Source organism: Saccopteryx bilineata, chromosome 4 (assembly GCF_036850765.1).
Source record: "Saccopteryx bilineata isolate mSacBil1 chromosome 4, mSacBil1_pri_phased_curated, whole genome shotgun sequence".
Taxonomy (NCBI): Eukaryota; Metazoa; Chordata; class Mammalia; order Chiroptera; family Emballonuridae; genus Saccopteryx; species Saccopteryx bilineata.
Genome location: NC_089493.1, coordinates 273,507,505 through 273,533,561, shown reverse-complemented (window position 1 = coordinate 273,533,561; position 26,057 = coordinate 273,507,505). Strand labels below are relative to the sequence as shown.

Here is a 26,057-nt window from a genome sequence, read left to right as displayed (position 1 = left end):
AGAGAGGGAAGAGAAGAGAAGAGAAAAGGAAGAGAAGCCCTGGCAGGGTGGCTCAGTGGATAAAGCATTGTCTGGGCACACTGAGGTCTCAGGTTCCATCTGCAGTCAGGCACGTATGAGAAGCAATCAATGAATGCACAACTAAATGGAACAACTAAGTGGAACAGTGAGTTGATGCTTCTCTCTCTCTCTCTCTCTCAATGAAAAAAATTGAAAAAAATTTTAAAAAGAGAAGAGAAACAGGGAGAGACAGACAGTGGGGTCCTAACTCTGGATCCACCACTCACCAGCCTTAACTTGCTCATCTGTTCATGGGGGATAGCAGTGGCTTCTCCTTCGCTGAGTTGACATGAGGATTAAATGAGCACACAAAAGCAGTTAGTAGAGTATGGTACATAGTAAATGCTCAATAAATTATGGCAGGCAGAATTCTAAGATGGGCCCCCAAACTGGTGCCCCCTGGTGGACACTCCCTGTACAATTTCCTTCCCTCAAGTGTGGGTGGGACCTGGGAATATGATGGGACAGCTCTCCACTGATTAGGTTTCATTATACTGCAAAAGTGAAAGGATTTTGTAGATGTAATTAAGGTCCCTAATTGGTCAACTTTTAGTTAATCAAAAGGAAGATTATCCTTAGTGAATCTGACTTAACCACATGAACCCTTAGAATTTAGGTCTAAGGGTCAGACACAAAGGAAATCAAGAAATTAAAAACCTCAGTGATGGCCCTGGGCAGGTAGCTTAATCGATTGGAGCATCTTCTCAATACATCAAAGTTGTAGGTTGATCCCCAGTCAGGGGACATACAGGAGACAACCAGTGAATGCATAAATAAGCAGAACAACAAATAGATGTTTCTCCTTCTTCTTTCTCTCTAAAATCAATTTTTAAAAAAAGACTCAGTAAGTTATCCAGCTGGCCTTTTCTTTTCTTTTTTTTTTTTTTTGAGAGTGAGGAAGGGAGAGAGAAACATCAACTTGTTATTTCACTTAGTTGTGCACCCATTGATTGCTTCTTCTATATGCCCTGAATGGGGGTCAAGCCAGCGCCCTTGGGATCAAACCATCGCTCTTGATGCTCTATCCCAGGTGTCCCCAAACTACGGTCCCCTGAGGCCATTTACCTGGCCCCCGCCGCACTTCCGGAAGGGGCACCTCTTTCATTGGTGGTCAGTGAGAGGAGCACTGTATGTGGCGGCCCTCCAACGGTCTGAGGGACAGAGAACTGGCCCCTTGTGTAAAAAGTTTGGGGACCCCTGCTCTATCTTATCCATTGCACCACCAGCCAGGGCCCAGCTGGCCTTGAAGAAGCAAACAGCTATGTGTGGACAGGGTCATGTGGCAGAGAACTCAGGCCTATAGCTAAAAGTAACTGAGTTCTATCAACAACCAGTAAATCTTGGAAGAGGCCCCCAGCCTCAGGTAAGACCTCAGCCCCGTCTGACTCCTTGATTCCAGACAAGGGAGACCCACAAAAATTGTGAGATAATAAATTTGTGTTGGTTTAAGCCATTATATTTGTGGTTATTTGTCACGCAGCATAGAAAACTGTTACTCTGGTTTTTCAAATTGTGCTTATAAACACTGTAATAAGTATGTAATAATAATATAAAATTATGAATAATATCAAGATAGCACAAAAGTCATTACCTACGAACAAAACCAAAAACAAAACACCTATTTATTGCCTCACAATTCTGCAGCTCAGAGTAGTGTGAGCAGGCTTACCTGGGCTCATCGCTTGGGGTCTCCCAAGTTGAATTCAAGACGCCAGTTGGGCTGAGTTTTTTTCTTGAGGCCCTGGGGAAGAATTTACTAACAGGCTCACTCAAATGCTGGCATAATTCAGTTCCTAGTGGTTGTAGGACTGATATCCCAGTCTCCTGTTGGCTATCGGCTGGGGCTATACTCTCACCTCCTAGCGTCTTCTCCTTTTTCAGAGCTATCAAATAGTTCTCTTTGATCTCTTCTTCTGCTACCAGCCAGAGGAAACATCCTGCTTTTAAAGGACTCATGTGATTAGATTAGACTCACCTGGAATTTCCCTTTTCATATCCATTGATTAGTAACCTTATTTCCATCTGTAAAATCCATTTTGCCACGTAACAAAATCATGGGTGTGATCAGTGGTGGGATTCAGCCGGTTTGCACTGGTTCAGCAGAACTGATACCTAATTTTTTGTTGAGTTTGGCAAACTGGTTGTTAAAATGGCACTTGTATTCAGGGTTCTCTCTAAGGGGGTGCTTGGGCAGCCACCCAATGTGGAAATCACAAATTCACATTCTTTACTCTTTTTTAACGTTCATCTGTGCAACAGTATATTCTAAGCATCTGTAGTAATGTTCATTCCGTCCATAGGTGAAGAAAATTGCAAGTGAGGATGCCAATCAAGAAGCAATATGGAAATATCTTAAATAACAGTTTTATTGTCTTTTTATCAGGTATTTTAAAACTCATAATCCAGTTTTGAGTACCTCTTTTATTGTTCTTAAATATTTAAGTATTAAATGCATGAAGTAATAAACTACCTTTTGGTATATCACTTTTTTATACTTAAAGTGGTCATTAGGGCAGAGAACCGGTTGTTAAATTATTTGAATCCCTCCACTGGATGTGATATCGTCTCATAACATTCAAGGGGAAGAGATTATACAAGGACTAGGATCATTGGGGGTCATTCTTAGAACTCTGCAGAACACTGAGCCTGTTCCGATCCTTTTCAAGTCCTAGCTCTTCCATTTTCCTTCCTTCCTGTAAGATGTTTCCATTAATACTTGCTTCTTTGTTTAACCTTTGAGTAGCACAAACGTTCATGTATGTCCTCGTGCCTCCTGACCGTCCAAAGTACGATCGATTTATTTTAAAAAATGTGTAAAGCAACATTAAAAAAAAAGGCAAATGTATGTTCTTGTTTTTATAAATTGGTTATCAAACAAACATGATTTTAAGTTAACAAAACTGTAACTGGAACTAATTTTATTTTATTTTATTTTATTGCACTTTTTCTGAAGCTGGAAACGGGGAGAGACAGTCAGACAGACTCCCTCATGCGCCCGACAGGGATCCACCTGGCACGCCCACCAGGGGCCAGGCTCTGCCCACCAGGGGGCGATGCTCTGCCCCTCCGGGGCGTCGCTCTGCTGCAACCAGAGCCACTCTAGCGCCTGGGGCAGAGGCCAAGGAGCCATCCCCAGCGCCCGGGCCATCTCTGCTCCAATGGAGCCTTGGCTGCGGGAGGGGAAGAGAGAGACAGAGAGGAAGGAGGGGGGGCGGGGTGGAGAAGCAAATGGGCGCTTCTCCTATGTGCCCTGGCCGGGAACCGAACCCGGGTCCCCCGCACGCCAGGCCGACGCTCCACCACTGAGCCAACCGGCCAGGGCCTAATTTTATTTTTTGAAAAAAAAAAACAACTCACTCCTGCGCGTCAGCGAGCATGAAAAGAACTCACTACTCAAAGGGTTAAGATAGACATTGTTTGTTTCTGTTGCTTAAAGCACCAAACTAACTAATCTGTCTCCATTTTCCAAGGTTTCCATCTAAATAATTGCACTTTAATCCACTCAGCTCTCCCAGTGAGCTAAGCATCATTATGCTCATTTTACTTTTTATTTATTATTATTGATTGATTATGGAGGGACAGAAAGAGAAAAGGAGGGGGGGGAGAGAGAGAGAGAGGTAGAGAAAGAGAAACATTCATTTGTTTTTCTACTCAGCTGTGTATTCATCGGTTGCTTTCCATATGTGCTCTGACTGGGGTTTGAAATCACAGCCTCAGTGTCTCTGAAGGACGTTCTCTAACTCAGTGATTTTCAACCTTTTTTTTTTTTTTCATGGCACAAACACACACTAATTACTAAGGTCAGTGCCCCTGACTAAATACAACCATTTTCATCTCATGGCACAAGTAAATTAGTTACTAAAGAGGAAGAGGTCAGGGCCCCTTTTTCTTTAGTAATTAGTTTATGAGTGCGTGAGAAACAAAGGTTGAAAATCACTGCTCTAACTTACTGAGCTAACGGCCCAGGCTCATTGCGCTCATTTTAGAAATAAAGAGCTTGATATGCAATAACATGACTCACCTAAGATCACACCTAGCATGTCTGTGGGGTGGCGAGGCCCCGAGTCTCATGATGTCAGAACCTTTTTGGTCAGTTTAGCTGGACACTGCTGAGGAGATCAGTGAGGAAAGTCAAGGTGTATACTGGGCCAAGGGCTGTTCTCACCCTCAGAGGTGGGGTTGGGGACAGCTTCCGATCACCCATCTATACAACTCCCCCAAATTAGGGGATATTTCAAAATAAATATGAAGCGATAAAATATCCCCTAATTTTTGGGAGCAGTGTAGGAGTCCAAACATGGCGCCATCTCCTTAGACTAGATCCAGGGCAGTTCAGGAACTGCTGGAATGAGAAGCAGAAATTTACTTCCCCGGGGTCAGGCTCCATGGAGGCTTCTACACAGATGGAGTTTCTCTTACCCTCAGTTATTTTTTATTTTTTATTTTTTTATTTATTCATTTTAGAGAGGAGAGACAGAGAGACAGAGGGGAGGAGCTGGAAGCATCAACTCCCATATGTGCCTTGACCAGGCAAGCCCAGGGTTTTGAACCGGCGACCTCAGCATTTCCAGGTCGACGCTTTATCCACTGCGCCACCACAAGTCAGGCCTACCCTCAGTTATTAATAGAGTCCCCACAGGGACAGGGGCTATGGTACACCTGGCAGGAAGGATTAATGAGGCAATGACTGTGCTCAGCACAGTGCCGGGCCCTTAGCAATCACTAAAGGAAAGGGTTCTGACCGCAACCCCCACCCCCAAGTCTGGTTAGCTTGTCATGCACCATGCTGTCTCTGTAATAATGTGGAAGGGACTCTGTGGTCTGAAAAGCTTTCTGCAGAATGTCATGAGAGTCAAGCTCTTCTCGGCCACTTCCCAGAGATAACTATTCATCTGAAAAGATCTATTGGGACTTACGTTAATGAAGAGCATATTGCATTCCTTTAAAATGTGCTCTTGGTGCGGTGCAGGCAAGAGATGGTTTTTGGCAGGAGGTAGGAGTATTCCAGAGATGGGAGAATCAGATTTCTCCCCACCCCATCCCTGGTCTCTCTCCCCCCCTCCAATTCCTTCTCCTGCCTCCACGCCCACTGCAATCTCTTACTGCATTATTCATTGAGTCTTCTTAGGCCAAATAATAATAATATTCTTCAGCATCTGAGAGGATGCTCAAAATTTCAAATTCCTTCAACATATCTTATCATTTTGTAACTTTATAGCAATTTAGCACTTAGCACAGGGCTGACACATGGTAATAAGTGACAGGATAATACTTATGATAACTAACATAGTTATATGGCAATATTAACAATAGCTCATATTTGTCGATCATTTACAAAATGCCTGGCACTACTATAAGTGCTTTCATGTGTACTTAATCTTCACAACAACCCTAAGCCACAGACGCTAACTGTTGCCAATTTATAGATGAGGAACCTGAGGCACAGTCAGGTTAAGCACTCACTTGCCCAAAGTTGCACAGCTAGTAAGCAGAGAAGCCAGGAGTTGAACCCAGGTGGGCAGACTTTTCTCTATTTGTCTGCCTATATCCGATTGCTCCCTAGGAGGCTGACCTCTACCAGCTGACTTCCGGCCCTCTAGTCTCCTGTTGCGTTCAGCCAGAGGAGTATCGGGAGAGCAGTAGAGAGATATGGTGGTGTTTCGCCCCTTTGGCTCCTGCCCTCCTGGCTGCAGTCCCAGCTGCAGCTGCATTCCTCCACAGACACTCTGTGCAGTGGCTCCTCTGCCCCCACGCTGGTTCCCTCTGGGCTCTGGTGGCACATCTCATCCCCTTGTCCCATTCAGGTGGTACAGCATCCTGCTTTTGCTAGTCCTGCATGCTGCCCCACCCGGCAAAGTCCTGATGGCCCCATCTGAGTCCCTTTTTAAATAAACAGTTTAGCACGTGCCATACATTCTTTTGCTGGGACCCTAACTGGGACGCCAGCCACCATCTTACATTGCCTCAAGCCACAGGGGAAGTGTTAGGATCTCTTCTGGAGAGGGCAGTGAGCCTCTTGTCTAATGACCTGGCTTCACAAGTGAGAGCCCTTTGAGAGGCGCAGAGCAGGCGGAAGGTCTTGCCTCTGACGGCAGTAGACGCTGATGCTGCCCTAGAATCTCCCCATTCTGTCCCTTGGACAAGGCACCCATGCCTGAGGTGTTGTTCTCCGGCCCCAGGAGAGCGGTTGAGAAGGTGTGTCCTTGAAGCAGCCTCAACCAGTGACAGCTGAGGGCTGGGAGATAAATGCCCCAACTCCCTTACCTCTTTTTATTTTTTAGGTTCAATAATAAATATTCATGTGTAATGAGAAAAGAAATTATAACTTAATTACAAATTTTGAAAAGCTGACAAATACCACAAAGCTCCCCAAATCCAGAAAATATTTTACTAATTAATTTGATGACCGAATCTACATATTTTTCAGCTGTATCGTCCCTGATAACATCTTTGAGTGATAATGATTTTATAATATTTTCTACAGAGGGACTTAAAAGAGAATTCATCTTTCCTCCAGAATGGTTGATGACTTTTTTTCGTGTTACTGACAGATTAGAAAAGTTTCTCTCTGCTTCACAGCTCACTACTCCCACAGTCAGTTTTAAGACTGTTGTCAGATTTGGAAAATACTAAGTTTTTAGCATTAATCACCTGTAAGATTTCAGGGCAATTGAAGTTTTCTTGGCAGGGACGATAGTAAGGTGTTCTTTGAGTTTATAATGCAGCCATATTGCTGGGCTCTCAGAAGCAGCCCAGACAGATGGGGGCCCTCAGCTCCCTTACCTCTTAGACAAGCTCTGTGCAGCCCCCCAGAAGCCTAGCTGGATTGGGTCCCCACTGCCCTAAGCAGTAACCCTCTCATGAACGCACCTGGTTTTGGCTCCGTTCCCTGCCCTGTCCCATTTCTCCATCTCCTACCAGTGCTGCTGGGATCGATGACCTCCCAAATAAACTACTTGCACCAAGTCCTCATTTCCAGGGTCTGCTTCTAGGGAACCCAAACTTTTAGTCCATACGGCTTGGGTGGAACAGATCCCATTCCTGGCCCCCGTGGGTTTAGTCTTCTATATCATCCAATCAAAGTACTCCAGCTTTCTGACCATAGCAATTGATTGGAGGATGGGCTTGTCACGCAAACCAGGCCGTAGAAATCCCGTGTACTACTGTTAGAAAGAGAGGCCTACTCCTTCCAAGGAGGTTACTAAACTCCGCGTGCAGTGGGGCTGCCAGCTGACTTTTGCCACCTTAGAGGGAAGGCTTGTCTGGGAATGAAGCCAGCACTGAAGAAAGCAGGGCTTAGAGACTGCTTCCTGGTGGCCCTGAGTTCCTTTTTAAATAATAATAGGCTTTATCCTTATCTAGGTATGGCAAGGTCAACAGAGGGAAGCTGACTGCCATTGAACAGATGGTATGATATACTCACAGATCCACATGTCACATGACGGGGGACACACGGGGAAGCACCAGTGTCACTCACGGGACAGAGGAAGGAGGCATCTATGGGTAAGAGCCTTCCGCGGTTTCTGCAGGAAGGGAGGCTGAGGCAGGGTCAAGAGGTACACCGTTGGCTAGTTTGCATATTTTCAGCGAACTCTGGGGAATAGGGGCTGGCCTTGATTGTTTGGCACCTGGCCCTGGGGTGACTAGGGCCCATGTGAAGTGGCCCCACTGTGGAAGCCCAGTAAGGGAGGTGGTTGGGGGTGGGAGCTCTGGATTGGTTGGTATGTATTTGAAAAAGTACCTCCCAGGAAGAGGACCCTTCCCAAGGAGGGAGGGTGACAGGGGAGGCAGGAGACCAATGAAAGTGATCCCCAAGCCTGACCTGCGGTGACTCAGTGGATAAACCGTCGACCTGGAAATGCTGAGGTCGCTGGTTCGAAACCCTGGGCTTGTCTGGCCAAGGCACATATGGGAGTTGATGCTTCCAGCTCCTCCCCCCTTCTCTCTCTCTGTCTCTCTCTCCTCTCTAAAATGAATAAATAAAATTAAAAAATTAAAAAAAAAATGATCAGCACTCAGATGATCAGGTTGTAGAGATCAAGGTTTGTCTGAAACAGGCAGGAGAGATGGTAAAGCATCAAGTTTGCAGGGGCTACAGCATGGTGGACACAGGTGCTGGATCCAGCCATACCTTGATTTTGGACTTTGTCACTTACCTTGGGCCAAGAAGTTCCTTGCTCATTTGCTGAAGCTAGTTTAAGTGTTGTCAGTTGCAAACAGGAAAGGCTTAGACACCATATATCTTAATAGCCAGGCTGATGTTTCTTTCACTGCACCTCTGAAAGGGCTCAACTGTGTCCCAAGCACATGCCACGTGTCCTCTGGGCTGCCAGAAGCAGTACGGATGACATGACTCAGTAGAGATCATAATGACAACTGGTGATCAAGCACAGCCTCCCGTCACTGCTAGAGGGGAGAGCAAGGGACTGTCTGCGGTGTGCTCAGCGAGGGCGGCAAGCCCATCAGCAGAGGATGGCACCTGCTTCTTCATTCTGTCCTCCCCAGGATGACAGATTAAAATTCCAGAAATCTGCACCTGTTCTGTATTCAGGAGGCTGTTTTTGTGCATAAAGAGACCACTTGAGAGTCTGTTACAAAGATAATGGAGCTGAGTCAAAGTCTGAGAATCCGATGAACGAAGGTCCTCAGACAGAGATGACTCATGGGCACATACTAACGGAGCAAATGCCATCGTGTTATAACGACCTTGCAGTTAAAAAGCACTTCCCTCCTGACCAGGCGGTGGTGCAGTGGATAGAGCATGGGCCTGGGATGCACAGGACCCACGTTTGAAACTCTGAGGTCACTGGCTTGAGTGCGGGCTCACCAGCTTGAGCGCAAGATCACTGGATTGGCTGGAGCCCCCTAGTCAAGGCATGTATGGGAAGGATATCAATGAACAACTAAGGTGCCACAGTGAAGAATTGATGCTTCTCCTCTCTCTCCCTGTCTGTTCCTCTCTCTATCTCTCTAATAAAAAAGAAAAAAAAAAAAAACAGCACTTCCCCATCCTTCGGGGTCTACTACCAAAGCAAAGCAGATACTCAGTCTCTCCCAACAGTATTTTCTAGAGGCCAGAAATTTTCTGAACGCAGGAGAGAGAGGAAGACACCACATCGTGTTGTGACAGCACAAGGGTGTGTCAGCCCCATTGACTGTCATTTCTGTCTCTGCGTTCTGAGCACGATTGCCTCTACTTCCTTCGCTCTGAGTACAGAGTTTGAAATCAGAGGGCTCTGCATTCAAGTGGTGGCTTCACTGTCACGTTCTGAGTGCTGATATGCAGGAAGAACTCAATAGACTGTTTTAAAATAAATGACTGCCTGCCACTCAAACTATGGTCCCTGGACCAGCAGCCTATGCACCTCCTGGGAGCTTGTTAGAAATGCAGAATCTCAGGCTCTGCCCCAGACTTGCCAAATCAGGGTGCGCATTGTACCGAGGTCTCAGACCGACTCAGATGCACCTGAAAATGGAGACACCCGGCCCGATTCGTAGACTTGTTCTGACTTCTTCACCAACTCCTGAGGAGGCAGCAACCACAGGACATTAAACCAGTCCATGGCCCATAGTAGATTCCTGAGTCTGTATTACTTAACAAGCTTTTGGTTCCAAGTGTTAAATGCAATTACCTGAAAGTTCAAAATAAAGTAAAGGGATGGCTGAATAACCTTTCCAAGTCAAGTTGGAACATTGGCTGCTTAGAGGGTATCTGATTTTCTAGGGGATGTTAGTTTGACTTTGTTATGGAGTAAGCCAAGATGCTATAAAGTTAGTCAGTGGTTGGCAAACTCATTAGAGCCAAATATCAACAGTACAACGATTGAAATTTCTTTTGAGAGCCAAATTTTTTAAACTTAAACTATATAGGTAGGTACATTGTTATTAACTTAATTAGGGTACGCCTAAGCTGGCCAAAGAGCCTCACTCAAGGGGCCAAAGAGCCGCATGTGGCTCACGAGCCGCGGTTTGCCAACCACTGAGTTAGATGTTAACTTGTAGAAAATGAAGTTGCAACTGATCTTTGTCCAGTAGAGAAGATGACCTCAGAGATCACGGGCAAGTTATCATCCTGCAGTGGAGGCCAGCAAACTGCTCCAATGAAGGGCCAGAGGATAAGTATTCTAGGCCAGTGGTCCCCAACTCCTGGGCCGCGGACCAGTACCGGTTTGTGGGCCATTTGGTATCGGTCCGCAGAGAAAGAATAAATAACTTACATTATTTCCGTTTTATTTATATTTAAGTCTGAACGATGTTTTATTTTTTTAAAAATGACCAGATTCCCTCTGTTACATCTGTCTAAGACTCTTGACGCTTGTCTCGGTCACGAGATACATTTATTTGTCCCACCCTAAAGGCCGGTCTGTGAAAATATTTTCTGACATTAAACGGTCGTGGCCCAAAAAAGGTTGGGGACCACTGTTCTAGGCTCCGTGGGCCGCACAGTCTCTGCCATCGTATTGGCAAGGCAGCCACAGGCTGCTATGACTGCGCTCCAATAAAACTTCACTTAGACATTGAAATTTGAATTACATGTTGTGTTCATGTGTTATCAAAATAGCGTCCTTTCTTTTTTCCAACTGTTTAAAAATGTAAGAAACATTTTTAGCTCACGGGCATACAAAAACAGGGAGTTAAGTCCGATTCAATCAGCTGGTCATAATTAGCTAATTCTTGGCCTATAGATCTTATTGCCTTGTTGGTCGTGAACTAGTTTTATATTAACTTGGAAATTTACTCTAGCATTCTTTTTTCCCCACTAAACGTATGTGAGTGTGTATATATATATGGTGGTGTGTGTATGTGAGTATCTCCTATCCTTTGAGCCAATTTTCCCCGTCCTGCTGGTTCCTTCATTGATGAGTTAAATAAACATTTGACACACGAGCACCATATATTTGCAATTCATTTTGAATCTGGAGTAGTTTGGCCATATCTTTAGTTGTTTTGACTCCCCTGTCTACCCAGTGTTTTAATAAGATGTTGTCCTAATAAAGACGGGTCTGTCCCTAAGAGAAATTCTGACACCTACCATTTTACCCCTAACACTCTATTATTACTCCAAGGCCCTTTTTGTGACAACACTCTTCTCTGTAGAGCCAACGGCTGGGGCTGGTCATGGGCCGGCCATGGGGTGGCCTGCATGGGTGAAAGGTAATGAGTAAATGACACAGGTGCTGGGTGGCTAATGCACTGTGGGGCTTGGCAAGGAGATGCCGGCAAATGTCAAGCTGCCGGGGCCCACGTGGAGGGCAGGGTATGTGGAGCCTCAGGGCTCCTGCACGGCTTCTCCCCATCCCTCCGCTGCTCCTGTGCTGGCCCTGCAGCTGGGGCCTCACCCCTGTGGATGTGAGGTGTCATTAGCACGGCCAGTGCTCCCTGGAAGACTTGGCTTTGACAGGCCAGTGCTACTGTTGGAGTCTTTCTATTGTAAGGCAAATAGCAATGACTGCAGAGGGCGTGGGGAAAAGTATAGGTTCCTGCAGAGGGGAAGTTCTCTGGGTGCCTGGCTGTTGTTTGGTTCTGTAAGGGGCAAGTGTTAATTAAATAGTCACTGGGCTGTGGAAGGTGGGCATTTCCCAGCAGAGGGGGCGTCTGGAAAAACTGGCACCCGTCCCTCCCATTCAAGATGGCCAAGGACATTATGAAAAAATGCTCATCCTCAGTGGTAATCAAAGTAATACTGTATTAACTAAAACCAGTACCTACCAGCAAAGAATGTTACTATTTTTGTCACCTTTGCATAGGCAAGAATGAAAATCGGCACAACCTTTTTAAAGGCATTTTGGTAAGAAATATGTTAGATCAGTGTTTGTCCCAGTCACTGTAGCTGGTCTTGGGTCCTTGGCCAAATCAAACCTAGCCAAGTAGGTTAAATATTATACTGAAACATATAATATATATATATATATATATATATATATATATATATATATATATATATATTTTTTTTTTTTTTTTTTTTTTTTTTTTTTTTGTATTTTTCTGAAGCTGGAAATGGGGAGAGACAGTCAGACAGACTCCCGCATGCGCCCAACCAGGATCCACCCGGCACGCCCACCAGGGGCGACGCTCTGCCCCTCCGGGGCGTCGCTCTGCCACAACCAGAGCCACTCCAGTGCCTGGGGCAGAGGCCAAGGAGCCATCCCCAGCGCCCAGGCCATCTTTGCTCCAATGGAGCCTTGGCTGCGGGAGGGGAAGAGAGAGACCGGGAGGAAAGGGGGGTGGGGTGGAGAAGCAAATGGGCGCTTCTCCTATGTGCCCTGGCCGGGAATCGAACCCGGGTCCCCCGCACGCCAGGCCGACACTCTACTGCTGAGCCAACCGGCCAGGGCCTGAAACATATAATATTTTTAAAATAACTATATATTTTTAACTATACAATAATATATAAATATATGGTCATTGAAAAAAATTAAAAATTACAGAATAAACTAAAGTTCACCTTGGGACCATTCCTCCAATCTTTGAGGTCCTTATTTTTATATATATATATATATATATATTTATTTTTTGTTGTTGTTGTTGTTGTTGTTGTTGTTTTTGTTTTTGTTTTTGTTTTTGTTTGCATTTTTCTGAAGCTGGAAACAGGGAGAGAGAGTCAGACAGACTCCCGCATGTGCCCGACCGGGATCCACCCGGCACGCCCACCATGGGGCGACGCTCTGCCCACCAGGGGGCGATGCTCTGCCCATCCTGGGTGTCGCCATGTTGCGACCAGAGCCACTCTAGCGCCTGAGGCAGAGGCCACAGAGCCATCCCCAGTGCCCGGGCCATCTTTGCTCCAATGGAGCCTTGGCTGCGGGAGGGGAAGAGAGAGACAGAGAGGAAGGCGCGGCGGAGGGGTGGAGAAGCAAATGGGCGCTTCTCCTGTGTGCCCTGGCTGGGAATCGAACCCGGGTCCTCCACACGCTAGGCCGACGCTCTACCGCTGAGCCAACCGGCCAGGGCCTTATTTTTATATTTTTGTTTCAATCCTTCCAAACTTTTTATTCTATATTTACACATATATGTGTCTATAGAGATAAGAAGTATAATTCTGTGGGAGAGATTTTGGATATGTAAGTGATATATTATGCATTTTTTTTGCAACTTGCTTTTATCCCTCGACAATATGCCCTAGACATGTTTTGAATCTCTACATAAAGGCTGCATGGTGTTCCACTGAACAAATGTGCCATCCCTGGGTAGAGCGTCATCTCACTATGCCAAGGTTGTGGGTTCGATCTCCAGTCAGGACACATACAAGAATCAACCAATGAATACATAAATAAGTGGAACAACAAATTGATCTCTCTCTCTCTCTCTCTTTCTCTCTCTCTCACTCTCCCCACCTCTAAGAAACCCCCCCCCCCAAACCAACCCCCCCAATGTGCCATAGTTTATCCGCCAGTTACTCTGGGGCAATGGTTCTCTCCCTTGTTTCTCCCTCATCTCACCACACCATAGATGACGGAAGAGGTTCACATTCATAACCCATGGTTGTGGGGTCGTTGAAAGAACTAACTGAGCTCCCATGGTGAAAGTCCCTGCCGCACAGCAGACGTTAGGAAGAAGTCCTGTGCAGCTAAACCTGACTCTGGAAGAGAAAGCCATGGGATCTTCTCTTAACAGGCCAACATGTTAAGCTATTGTGAGGATCAGGAGAGGGAAGATAGGGTTTCCTGAAGAGAGCCCCCCAACTGGTCGGACCCTCTTTAAAAACACAGCTGTTGGGGTGTTGACTCTGAAATTTGCTTCAAAATAACAGAGGTCTGACTTCTCTGTTTCTTTAAAAAATTATTATCCTTCAAATTGGGCAAACCACTGAATTATGGCCCATCTGTTTATTTTGACAGTTGACACATCTCCTGAGTCTCTTTTACAGAGAACACCCTACTTACAAACAGAGCACAGGAGAAACCTACTCCCTGCAAGGACTCTTGCCGGGGGGCGATGCAGCCCTGCCCCTCTCTGGGAAGACTGCCCTGAGGCCACATCAACCTTCTGTGGTTCCAACCCTCTCCCCAACCAAAATTTAGAGTTGATTCCTCATTGCCTTCTGGTCTCTCTATCTGGCTATTTGTCTATCTATCTATCCATCCGTTGATCCATCCACCCATCATCTAGATCTCTAAATATCTATCATCTATCTATCCATCCCCCATCCATGCATCCATCCATTCATGTGTCCATACATACATGAGTCCATGCGTCCCTCCATCTATACATCACTTACCATTGATCTATGTATCTCTCATTATTCTCTCCCACAGCTTCTCAGCAGCAATAACTTAGAAAAGATGGGGGATTCTGTGAACTGTCAGAGACTGGCACAGTGACACCCAGATATGATGACAGGAGACAAAAATACCTGAAGTAGATGCAGCCCACATGACCCTGAGTCATCAAGAAAAGACAAACCCTCTTGGTATCTTCTATTTAAGAAAGCAAAAAACTGTGCCTGACCAGTGGTGGTGCAGTGGATAGAGCATCAACCTGGGATGCTAAGGTCCCAGTTTCAAAACTCCGAGGTTGCTGGCTTGAGCACAGGCTCACCAGCATGAGCGTGGGGTCGACAGGTTGAGCGTGGGATCATGTTGATGATCACTGGCTTGAGCCCAAAGGTTGCTGGTTTGAAGTCCAAGGTCACTGGCTTGAGCAAGGGGTCACTGGCTCATCTGGAGGCTCCAGGTCAAAGTATATATAAGAATCAATCAATGAACAACTGAAGTGCTGTAACTACAAGTTGATGCTTCTCATTTCTCTCCCTTCCTGTCTCTGACTCTTACTAAAAAAAAAAAAAAAAAAAATTCAGGAAAATGTATAAGATGGTTTACAGTGTTTTTTCAACTGGTCTGCCAGAAATTTCATGCCATTTTGTGAAAGAGTTAACTACTCTGATGTTGCATGAAGATTATAGACCCAATAATAATCTTAGTCAAATTTGCTGCTCAAGGTTATTTCTGCCTTAGTGGTCCCTGAAATAATTCTCCTGTTTTCATTGGTCCCAAGTGTAAAAAGGTTGAAAACCACTGGTTTAGAAAGACTTTCATCCAAAGTGGAAAAAAAGAGATAGTAGTGATGCTTGAGGATGATAGTAGTGATGCTTATTTAAAAATTAAATAAGTTTTGCCCTGGCCGGTTGGCTCAGCGGTAGAGCGTCGGCCTGGCGTGCGGGGGACCCGGGTTCGATTCCCGGCCAGGGCACATAGGAGAAGCGCCCATTTGCTTCTCCACCCCCCACCCTCCTTCCTCTCTGTCTCTCTCTTCCCCTCCTGCAGCCAAGGCTCCATTGGAGCAAAGATGGCCCAGGCACTGGGGATGGCTCCTTGGCTTCTGCCCCAGGCGCTAGAGTGGCTCTGGTCGCGGCAAAGTGACACCCCGGAGGGGCAGAGCATCGCCCCCTGGTGGGCAGAGCGTCGCCCCTGGTAGGCGTGCTGGGTGGATCCCGGTCGGGCGCATGTGGGAGTCTGTCTGACTGTCTCTCCCCGTTTCCAGCTTCAGAACAATACAAAAATAAATTAAATAAATAAATAAATAAATAAATAAAAATTAAATAAGTTTTAATTTTCTGGAGAAGTCACATATGCAGAACTTTTTATTTCCCACAGCCACCTGATAAATCACAGTAAGAGCCAGAAGGGACTGTTTCCATTTTATGAAGGAGAAAACTCAGAAAGGTTAAGCTACTTCCATGAATTCACACAGTAAGTGCCAGTGGTGGGATTTGAACCCATGTCTTTTTTATTTTAGATGTGATAATAGGGAGATGCACCGCCCAGATGCCCATTCCAGGAAGTGGGTAGCAGGACCTCCAGCTGTCATCTCTTTCAGGGTCAGCCTCAGCTACAGACAGTGCCTTAAGTGAAGCCACAGCCTTTCCAGGGAAGCCCACATCAGTGACTGCGTGAAGTCCGGGTCTAAGGGTCTGACCAATTCAGCCCTATGTGGTCCACTCTGATGGACCACAGATCTCCCTCGCAGGTTGACCGATGATTTTTCATACCACAACTCAGTTCCACGCCTTCCTCTGCTTTCTCTTCCCAAGTGCTGATCCCTAATAAACATCTACTCCAGATTCAGTCTCAGCAACCGCTTCCAGAGAACCCGATCAGGGACCCCTGACACAGGGAGCAGTGTGAGGAAGCAAGGACCAGATGCGCTTAGGAGCTGGGTCGCTTCCCTCCAGACTGGCAATCGGTCACGGTGTGTGGAACACAGCCCCTGACATAAGGTGGTGTCCAACTGTCCAAACTTCCATTGTGAACTGGGAGGGTGTCATGAAACACACTTGCAGGAGTGATGTAACAGGTAGCGGTAGTATCTATAAGCATAACTAGACTGGAGGGCTACTTCTACCAGGTTTTTTGTTTGTTTGTTTGTTTGTTTGTTTTCTGAAGTTGGAAACAGGGAGGCAGTCAGACAGACTCCCGGATGCGCCCGACCGGGATCCACTCGGCATGCTCACCAGGGGGCAATACTCCACCCATCTGGAGTGTTGCTCTGTTGCATCAGGGCCATTCTAGTGCCTGAGGCAGAGGCCATAGAGCCATCCTCAGTGCCCAGGCCAACTTTGCTCCAATGGAGCCTTGGCTGCGGGAGGGGAAGAGAGAGACAGAGAGGAAGGAGAGGGGCAGGGGTGGAGAAGCAGATGGGCACTTCTCCTGTGTGCCCTGGCTGGGAATCGAACCTGGGACTCCTGCACGCCAGGCCGACGCTCTACCACTGAGCCAACCGGCCAGGGCCTCTACCAGGTTTTACGCACCACAGAAACATAGGAGACAGCTGAGGACAAGTAACAGGCACTTGTCCCAGGAGTGAAAGCCAAGAGTCTCTTTGGCTGCAGATGGAGAAGTTCTCATCTCCTTGGCAGGAGGGCAGACCAAGTCCAGGACTCAGAGTGAATCCAGAGGCAGTAAGGCTCCCAACCAAGGCAGTGTCATGCTATGGCAGAGCCCTGGTGGGGACCCTGACAATGAAATAGGGCCATCTGAGTGGTACCCCCAAAGATGTTTTTACTTTGGGGGCCGTTATGAATAATGCTGCGATGATATGACCATTCATGTTTGAATACTACCTGTTTTCAGTTCTCTGGTTTATACCCAGAATTAGAATTGTTGGGTCATCTGATAATTCTGTATTTAACTTTTGGGGGAAGTACCAAACCATTTTCCAGAATGGCTTCAGCATTTTTCATTCCCACCAGTGATGTATGAGTTTGTTGATAGATTCCCTTTCCCGCAGGGAACCACCTTCCCTTTGGGCCCCTGTGGTTGATGATACTGACTTCCTCCCTCCTCTGCCCCAGTGATGTGCCTCTCAGCCTGGCCAAGCAGCATACCCCAAAGTGAGTGCTTCCGGAACATGTACATGCCCCAAGCCAGGCCAATGCGATCCAGCTCCGAATCTATATAGATCAACCCCTGGCTTTTGCTTCCTTGGACCAACAAATCCACCACCCTTTTAAATTTATTAAGTCAGTTCAAACTGGGTTTCCTGTCACCTGTGACCAAATAACCATTCTGTGTCAAGCTTTGCTTGTTTAAAATCCGTCTGGGAGCTTTATCTCCTCTGTGTTTTACATTTATTGTCAACTCTACACTTGACACAGCTACAAGATGATGCTAGAATCAGGCTCACTCCGAGAGGTCAAGAGCGAGTCAGTGGATGGTCAGAGATGCAATCTTGCAGACAAAAGGGAACTTTCGGCTGCAGGTGTTATCATTCCATGACCTCAGAGCTGTGGCGAAAAGAAGCAGAGAACCTGGGTGAAGGTCCATTCACCACAATAAAGATACCCAACCACCCCACTGGAGTAAAAGCCCTCTCCTTTAGGCTTTGTGCCTACAGTGTTATCCCTTTCTTGTTGATGCCCGACGAGGCTGCCATCCAGTTTTACTCTCTCATAAGGGCTGGTCTTGACTCGCCACCATGGAGGGGCTGGACAAATTTCACCTAGAGGCTTGGTCCAGCTCTGGCCACCATGCTCCAGGATGGCTCCCAGGACAGCAAGTCTCTGTGCCATACCTCCCTTCCCTGATCAGGAAAGGAAAAAAGACCAAAGAGGGACTAACTAGCAGGTGAGTGCTGGACCTGGAGTTCTGTAGGTCTAGGTTTGAAACCCAGCTCTCCTACTTGCTTGCTGTGTGACCTCAAACAAACTGCCTAACTTCTCTGAGCCTTGGTTCCCTCATCCACAAAATGGGAATATTAATCATTTTTTCTTTTCGAGATCAGTGTGAGGAGTGACAATGTCGTTAACATGATGGTGGTGACTGCTCATACCGCACGCTGACCATTGCAGCCTCTTCATGCCCATTTCCATCTGTCTCCTTCACAACAACCCTGCGAGGTAAGCACCACTAGCCCCATTTTGCAGATGAAGAATCTAAGGCCCAGTGGTTAGGGCATGCACTGGGGCCACACGATTAGAAAGGGGTGGAGCAGGGGTTCAGATCAGGGCCTTCAACCTGAGTCCACGCTCTTGGCACTGTGCTACATCGACTGTACCTCCTTTAATCCTCAGGACAACCCTGCGGGCAGGGACAATATTAAACCCACTTTACCAAAGAGGAAATGGGATCTCAGAGAGAATGAGTAGCTCCCTGCAAGGCCCCAGAGCTAGAAAGCAGCAGGGCAAGGGTTTGAAGGCAATTGTGTACTCTTCTTACTATTGACCTCCCCTCGGTGACCTGCCAGGCACACCTGTGTTCTAATAATCAGGAGCGCCAGGCTGGGGTGGGGGCTCACACCTCGGTGTACTGGTGAGCACCATCCTTTCTTCAAGCCTCTACCTCTACTGTCTTATCATCCAAATCACGGCCTGCATGCCAACAGTACACCATTAAATACTATTTAAAACGTCTCCTCTTTGGAGGATGGTTGTGCTGCTTATCCCCTGAGACCTAATTCACCAGTCTCACAGCCACCCATGGGGCCTCCCCACCACCCCTGCAGGAGCCCTTGTCTCAGGCACACCCACCGCTGGTGGGCCGGTACCATATCTGCACGCAGTCCTCTTCTCCTGGGTCCGCATGGACGCCATCATCTGGCTGGCTCCCATCCCAGTAGCTGTAGTCATAGGAAGAGCCATCGGTCCATTCAAACTGCCCTTCCTGGGGGGTCCATTCAGAGGCAAGGAGCAAGCAAGAAGAGAAAGACTGAGTATTTGAGCCAGTTCCAGTTCAGGGGTACCATTCTAAACGGCATTCTAACAGTGCAGCAGTCCTCACTTTTAACCTGATACACTATTGCCACCACTACTAGCCATCCTTGGTCCAGGGCATATTATGTGCCATGCCACATGTTTTACTCATTTTACAAAGCAGGCATCAGCACCTCCATTTACGATGGGAAAACTGAGCTCAGATTGGTCTACCCAAATTCACACAGCCAATAAAGCATTATGGCTGGGATTCAAGCCCAGCTCTGCCTAACTCCAGTTCCCAAGACTTACAGTTTTCTTTCTTTCTTTCTTTCTTTCTTTCTTTCTTTCTTTCTTTCTTTCTTTCTTTCTTTCTTTCTTTCTTTCTTTCTTTCTTTCCTTCCTTCCTTCCTTCCTTCCTTCCTTCCTTCCTTCCTTCCTTCCTTCCTTCCTTCTTTTCTTTCTTTCTTTCCTTTCCTTTCCTTTCCTTCTTCTCTTTTAGCTACTACTACACTTTAAAAAAATTTACCAGTGGGTGGGAGTCACCCTTTATCCCTTGCTTTTTGTCCAAATAGTGTGTTTTTTTGTTTTTTGGTTTCTTTTTTATTTTGTTGGTTTTTTTTATTTATTTGTTTGTTTGTTTTTTGCCTGCTGTAGAACTACTCTACCAATTGCAAAAAAGTCTCCTGTTGGGAATTTGATTGGTGGTGCAAATTGTGGAAAGAATACATCTTTGCAATGTCCCAGAACAAAATAATTTCCATTTATTTAAGTCTTTAGAAAAGTCTCCCCATAGCACCAATGATTGTGGAGGCCATGACAAATAGTGGGAACAGCTTGCTGCTTCAGAGACTAGAGCGTGAGATTCCAGCTCCACTCACTTCCTGGCTCTGCAACCTAGACAAGTTACTTAACTCCTCTGAGCCTCAGTTTCCACGCCTATAAAATGGAGTCACTATCTCAATCAGAGAGGTATTGTAAGGATTGAATGATTAAAGCATGCAAAGAACTTAGCTAATACTTGGCAGGTGGTGTCTAACCTTGAAAAGAAAAAAAACTCTTGCTGCATTTTAAAAAATTATTATTCTTAGGTCTTTTTTAAATTCTTTTATTTTTCTGAAGCTAGAAACGGGGAGAGACAGTCAGACAGACTCCCGCATGCGCCCGACTGGGATCCACCCGGCACGCCCACCAGGGGGCGACGCTCTGCCCCTCCGGGGTGTCGCTCTGTTGCGGACCAGAGCCACTCTAGCGCCTGGGGCAGAGGCCAAGGAGCCATCCCCAGTGCCCGGGCCATCTTTGCTCCAATGGAGCCTCGGCTGCAGGAGAGGAAGAGAGAGACAGAGAGGAAGGAGACGGGGAGGGGTGGAGATGGAGATGGGCGCTTCTCCTGTGTGCCCTGGCCGGGAATCAAACCCGGGACTTCTGCACACCAGGCCGATGCTGTACCACTGAGCCCACCGGCCAGGGCCTATTCTTAGGTCTTGTATTACAAGTTCCTTTAACTCTAAATAAGTGTATTCATAATCCAATTTTTTTTTTTTTTTTACAGAGACAGAGAGAGAGTCAGAGAGAAGGATAGATAGGGACAGACAGGAACTGAGAGAGATGAGAAGCATCAATCATCAGTTTTTCGTTGCGACACCTTAGTTGTTCATTGATTACTTTCTCATATGTGCCTTGACCGTGGGCCTTCAGCAAACTGAGTAACCCCTTCCTCAAGCCAGCGACCTTGGGTCCCAGCTGGTGAGCTTTTGCTCAAACCAGATGAGCCTGCGCTCAAGCTGGCGACCTTGGGGTCTCAAACCTGGGTCCTCTGCATCCCAGTCCGACGTTCTATCCACTGCGCCACCGCCTGGTCAGGCCATAATCCAATTTTAAAGTTACTATTACAAATAGAAATTTAGGGGTTTTTATTACAGCCTTTATATGGGTTCTTGCCACATGAATTCTAGTGATTAAAAGAACATATCTTTACTGAGTCTGGTCACTACTGTTACTTTAGCGACTTTGTGAGCCACCCGCACCATCCTTATTGAGCTCCTACTGTCTGCCAGGCTAAGTCCTTCATGTGCATTAGCTCAGTTACTTTACAATAAGGCACTATTGTTATCACCCCTATTTTATAGCTGAGGAAACTGAAGCTCAGAGGGATAAAAAAAAAGGCCCCAAATCACCTACCAGCCTGTAAGTGTAAGTAGGAGCAAGAACTGGAACCCTGTCCTCTACAGTGCTCTGAGGTGGGGCTACAAGCACGCATGCAAAATAGAGACGGTATGCAGCTTGCCCAGGGAGAGTGTGGGGACAAAATCTCTGGGTGGCGTCTGCTGTGATGTCAGCAGGTATGAGATCGGGCCCCTGCCGTCCTCTTTAGCCTTACTCGCCACCATTTTTTCACCTACCCCTGCCCTGCTGTGCATACCTTGAAAGTGCCGTGATCTCTCCCACCTCAGGACCTTTGCCCATGCTGTTCCTTCTACTGATGCTCTTCCTCTGACTGACTCTGATTTGTCCATCAGACATTAGCTTAAATGTCTCCTACCCAAGGAGGCTGTGGTAGCCATGGAAGGGCACTGCTTAGAGCTCCTTCAAGAGGACCAGCTGCAGGGAGCATAGTTGGCCGACAGCCTCAGCTCTCCGGCCCCTTTGGATCCACCACTGCGCTCACAGCGAGACCACGCTTCCTCCAGCTGCGCCCAGTCACTTGTCAGCAACTCAGCGTGTCAGAGGCACTAGCGCTGGCCCGTTCCTGTCGTGGGCATCCTTTGCTGGGGGATGCCCGTGGGGCTAGCCATGACCTTCTCACAACTGTGCTGTGAGCTGAGGCTCTTCCTTCCGGTCCTTCCTTCACAAGTCTCAGACCTACATCACTGTCTGAAGATATTCCCTGCCTCCTTCTGTCCCCTCTCCCCTTTTCCTTCACAGATATTTCCCCTCAAAAATCTCTTGCACACCTAACACATTTTTGTGTCTGCTTTTTGGAGAAATCAAGCCATACAGAGGCCTCCCCTGACCATACGCTGTTCCCATCATATCCCCTGTCCTAGCGTTTATTGTATTCTAACTGGGGGCGCCTTGTGTCTGATCGCTGTCTGTCTGCTAGGCACACAGCAGTGACCTGGTACATAAGCTCCGTGTGAACGGCTGGTTAAATGAAAATGGAGTCTTGGCTGGATCTTCCAAGAGGGCCGGATGGCCATCACCTCCTCACCTGTCTGTGGTCGTGAAGCCCTGTCCAGATGTCAGCTGGGATGCCGGGAACACAGCTGTTCACGAGGTCATACACAAAGACATTCTCCTCCCAGCTGCGGGGGCCAGAGACACAGCAGCATGTTACTGGTTGCCTCCGTTCACAGGACAGAGGTGAAATCTGAAATCCATCCTTGCTAACCTGCCTGAACCAAAGTAAATACAGGACACAATGCAATACTGCTTTTTCCCCTCTCCTTTTTCTTTTTTAATTAGGTCATCTGGATGTGGCTGTCATTCTATGAGCCACTCTGGATTTGATCCATGACAGCTCAGAGCAGGACTCAGTAATGTTATTTATCCTAAAAGTCTAAATCCACCTCAAAAACGCAAGCAAACGAGGTAGATTATATTGGAGACAAAAAAGTAAATGGTACGGTTTTTGGGGACAAAGTGTTCTTCAGTCCAATAGGTTTTTTTTTTTAGATTAAGCTTTCTAAGCAATTCAACATTACTTTTTATTTATTTATTTATTCATTTTAGAGAGGAAAGGGAGAGAGAGAGAGAGAGAGAAAGAGAGGACAGAGAGAGAGAAGGGGAAGAGGAACTGGAAGCATCAACTCCCATATGTGCCTTGACCAGGCAAGTCCAGGGTTTCGAACTGGCGACCTCAGCATTTCCAGGTCGACGCTTTATCCACTGCACCACCACAGGTCAGGCCTCCAATAGGTCTTTGATGCTGGTCCTCCTCAGCTGGGTGAGCACTGACATCCCCAAATGCCCCTCTCATTCACAGCAGGGGGTCTCCTACGTCAACTGCTGAACATGCATTGGGCAGCCATCTGTGGGGTGGTCGGTTTAGCACTATTGCCATCTTTGTTCAACAAACAGCTCCTGCTTGGGAAATGATTTCCATATTTTATTGCATTTTCCCCATATCTGGTCAAAATAACTAGATAATAGAAAGTCCTAAGGTGTTACTGTAAGTAATAAGGCACAGAGATCAGAAGAACTTAATTCAATTCAACTGTCTCTTGAAACCAAGATGGAAATTATTAGGTAAGCTGAGAGTATGAGAACCTTGAACTTCAATCACATGGTCCATGGGCATAAGCTGATTGTGTGTTTAATTATGAAGAAAAGGACAAAAGGGAAAAGCATGAAGAAAACGCCAGAAATATGGAATTGAATTATGTGTTAGAGACGAGATGTAATTGGAAATTTTATAATATGTCCAGTTTTATAGGGGTGGAATCTCACTGATAACAAAGTATTGCTCAAATTCAACTCTTGTTTCTGTTTTCAGGATAGTATTCTAAGCAAAGTGGAAAACTAACCTGTAACTTTAGTATAAGAGAGGAAGAGAGAGGCATCAGGCATTGAAAAGAAAGGAGGAAGGTAAGTTGAGGCAGAAAAGAACAGGAGTTGGGTCAGAGGTTGCTGTAAACCCCTGAATCCGCCTAGAATCCATCTGGTGCTAGTTAACCAAGGTTTAGTTCCAGGCACTGTGAGGCAGGCTGACCTGTCCTTCCCGAGGTCTGGCTAACTGGAAATCTTCAGTTGGAATCATTGAAATGTACTCTTTGCTGCATGTACCTCATACATGTATCTTTTCCTCTATAAGCTGGAAACTTTGCAGAACTTATTTATCCACCTTCCCATGTGCCAGTCCTGTGCCATGCTCTGTCTCACAGGGGATTTGATCCTGTGTGTGTGTGTGTGTGTGTGTGTGTGTGTGTGTGTGTGACAGAGACAGAGAGAGGGACAGATAGGGACAGACAGACAGGAAGGGAGAGAGATGAGAAGCATCAATTCTTCGTTGCGACACCTTAGTTGTTCATTGATTGCTTTCTCATATGTGTCTTGACTGGGGGGTTTCAGCAGACCGAGCGACCCCTTGCTCAAGCCAGACCTTGGCTCAAGCTGGTGAGCTGTGTTCAAACCAGATGAGCTCGTGCTTAAGCCGGCGACCTCACTGCACCATTGCCCGGTCAGGCGGGGATTTGATCCTTGAAGGCCGCCTTTTCCTGTCATGTCATTCAGCCACCCTCCCAATAAGGGGTGCATTAATGAAGGGGTGGAAAGAGAAGTCAGGATATTTCTTTCCCTCTCTGCCTAGGGAGTGGCTGTCCAGTGCTGGCCCCCCCCCCCACCAGTGGCTCCAGCTTCCACAGGTCCCACCTGCCCCCAGTAGAGGTAGAACTGGCTTTCCTGCCCTTGCCAGTCTCTAGACTGCCTCACTCCTGTCTCTTTAAGTTCTCAGGTCCCATTATTTATGTATGTATTAAATTCTCTGTTTTAAATATGTGTACTGGTCCCTGTTTTCCTGGTCAGACCCTACATTCTCACTAAGTTCTTTAGCACCACCGAGAATACAGGGGGTGCTCAGTGTGTCTGGTGGATGCATAGAGGGGAAGATTCTAGGCTCCTTCGGAAACTAAGAGAGAGGACCCCTTCTGGTTTTTAACAAAACTCGGGGACTCTAAAGCATAAAGAACCAACTGTCTTGGCCCTGGCCGGTTGGCTCAGCGGTAGAGCGTCGGCCTGGCGTGCAGAAGTCCCGGGTTCGATTCCTGACCAGGGCACATAGGAGAAGCACCCATTTGCTTCTCCACCCCCTCCTTCCTCTCTGTCTCTCTCTTCCCCTCCTGCAGCCAAGGCTCCATTGGAGCAAAGATGGCCCGGGCGCTGGGGATGGCTCCTTGGCCTCTGCCCCAGGCGCTAGAGTGGCTCTGAGCGATGCCCCGGAGGGGCAGAGCATCGCCCCCTGGTGGGCAGAGCTTCGCCCCTGGTGGGCGTGCCGGGTGGATCCCAGTCGGGCGCATGCGGGAGTCTGTCTGACTGTCTCTCCCCGTTTCCAGCTTCAGAGAAATACAAAAAAAAAAAAAAAAAAAGAACCAACTGTCTTTCTAACTTCAAGTCTTTGAGAATCTTGAAAAACAGGCAATATAGTGAATTTGTAGTTTGGGTGGCAATGGAACATATCACACCTGGCTTCAAGGTGCCTACGAATCAGCAAGGACATCAGAAGTGAAAACAGGTCATTAAACAGGGATGAAGAAAGTGCTCTAGAAGAGGTGGGTCATGAATGTCATCAGGCTGCTGCGGAGACAGGGGAGACTTTGGTGAAGAGATGTTGTCAGAGCTACGTCTTAAAGGTTGAGGCAGTATCTACCTGGAGGAGAAGAGATGGAAGAGAATTCCTAACAGAGGGAACAGAATATGCAAAGGAATGGAGGTATAAAAGGGCTGGACCAAATTAGAGAACTCTGAGATGGTCAGTGTGGCTGGGGCTTAGGAGACAGAGGAAGCGGAAGGATGCCTTGGTGGATGAGCTATGGCATTCGACTGCTCAGGTTCAAAGTCGAGCTTCACCACCTCATAGCTATGTCGCTTGGAGCAAGTGACCTTTTTGGAGATTCAGATTTCATATTTGTAAAATGGAGATACCTACTTCACTTAGTTTGAGGGAGGTTTAATAGGATGATGTTTGCAAACACTTAGCAAATAAGCCTCAGCTGTTATTCCTTACAGTCTAGTCTTTGCCTGTATGTTGTGTGTGTTGTAACACAGGCCAGAGCTCCTGTGACAGAGAGCAGGTGCAGCACACGATCGACCCAGAGATGGACCTTCCAGCACACACTTGGTTCCTCTTACTCACTGTTTTGCCTTTTGTTGCCAA

The 26,057-nt window shown here is 46.9% G+C and overlaps 1 protein-coding gene and 1 long non-coding RNA gene across 2 annotated transcripts in view; one reads left to right on the top strand and one right to left on the bottom strand.

The window, feature by feature from the left end:
• Positions 1-7,545: 7,545 nt before the first annotated feature.
• On the top strand, positions 7,546-22,391 carry LOC136336474 (uncharacterized). The gene is made up of 3 exons (XR_010731459.1): positions 7,546-7,563; positions 18,280-18,394; positions 22,290-22,391. It is a non-coding gene; the product is annotated as an uncharacterized lncRNA (long non-coding RNA).
• CLEC19A (C-type lectin domain containing 19A) overlaps positions 17,613-26,057 on the bottom strand; it is a 21,309-nt gene continuing 12,864 nt past the window's right edge. The window contains exons 3-5 of the mRNA XM_066278174.1: positions 22,398-22,491; positions 19,025-19,157; positions 17,613-17,782 (exon numbers count right to left, since the gene is read on the bottom strand). Of these exons, the coding sequence (XP_066134271.1) occupies positions 17,703-17,782; positions 19,025-19,157; positions 22,398-22,491 (307 nt within the window). The 3' untranslated portion in view covers positions 17,613-17,702. The remainder of the gene's footprint in view (positions 17,783-19,024; positions 19,158-22,397; positions 22,492-26,057) is intronic.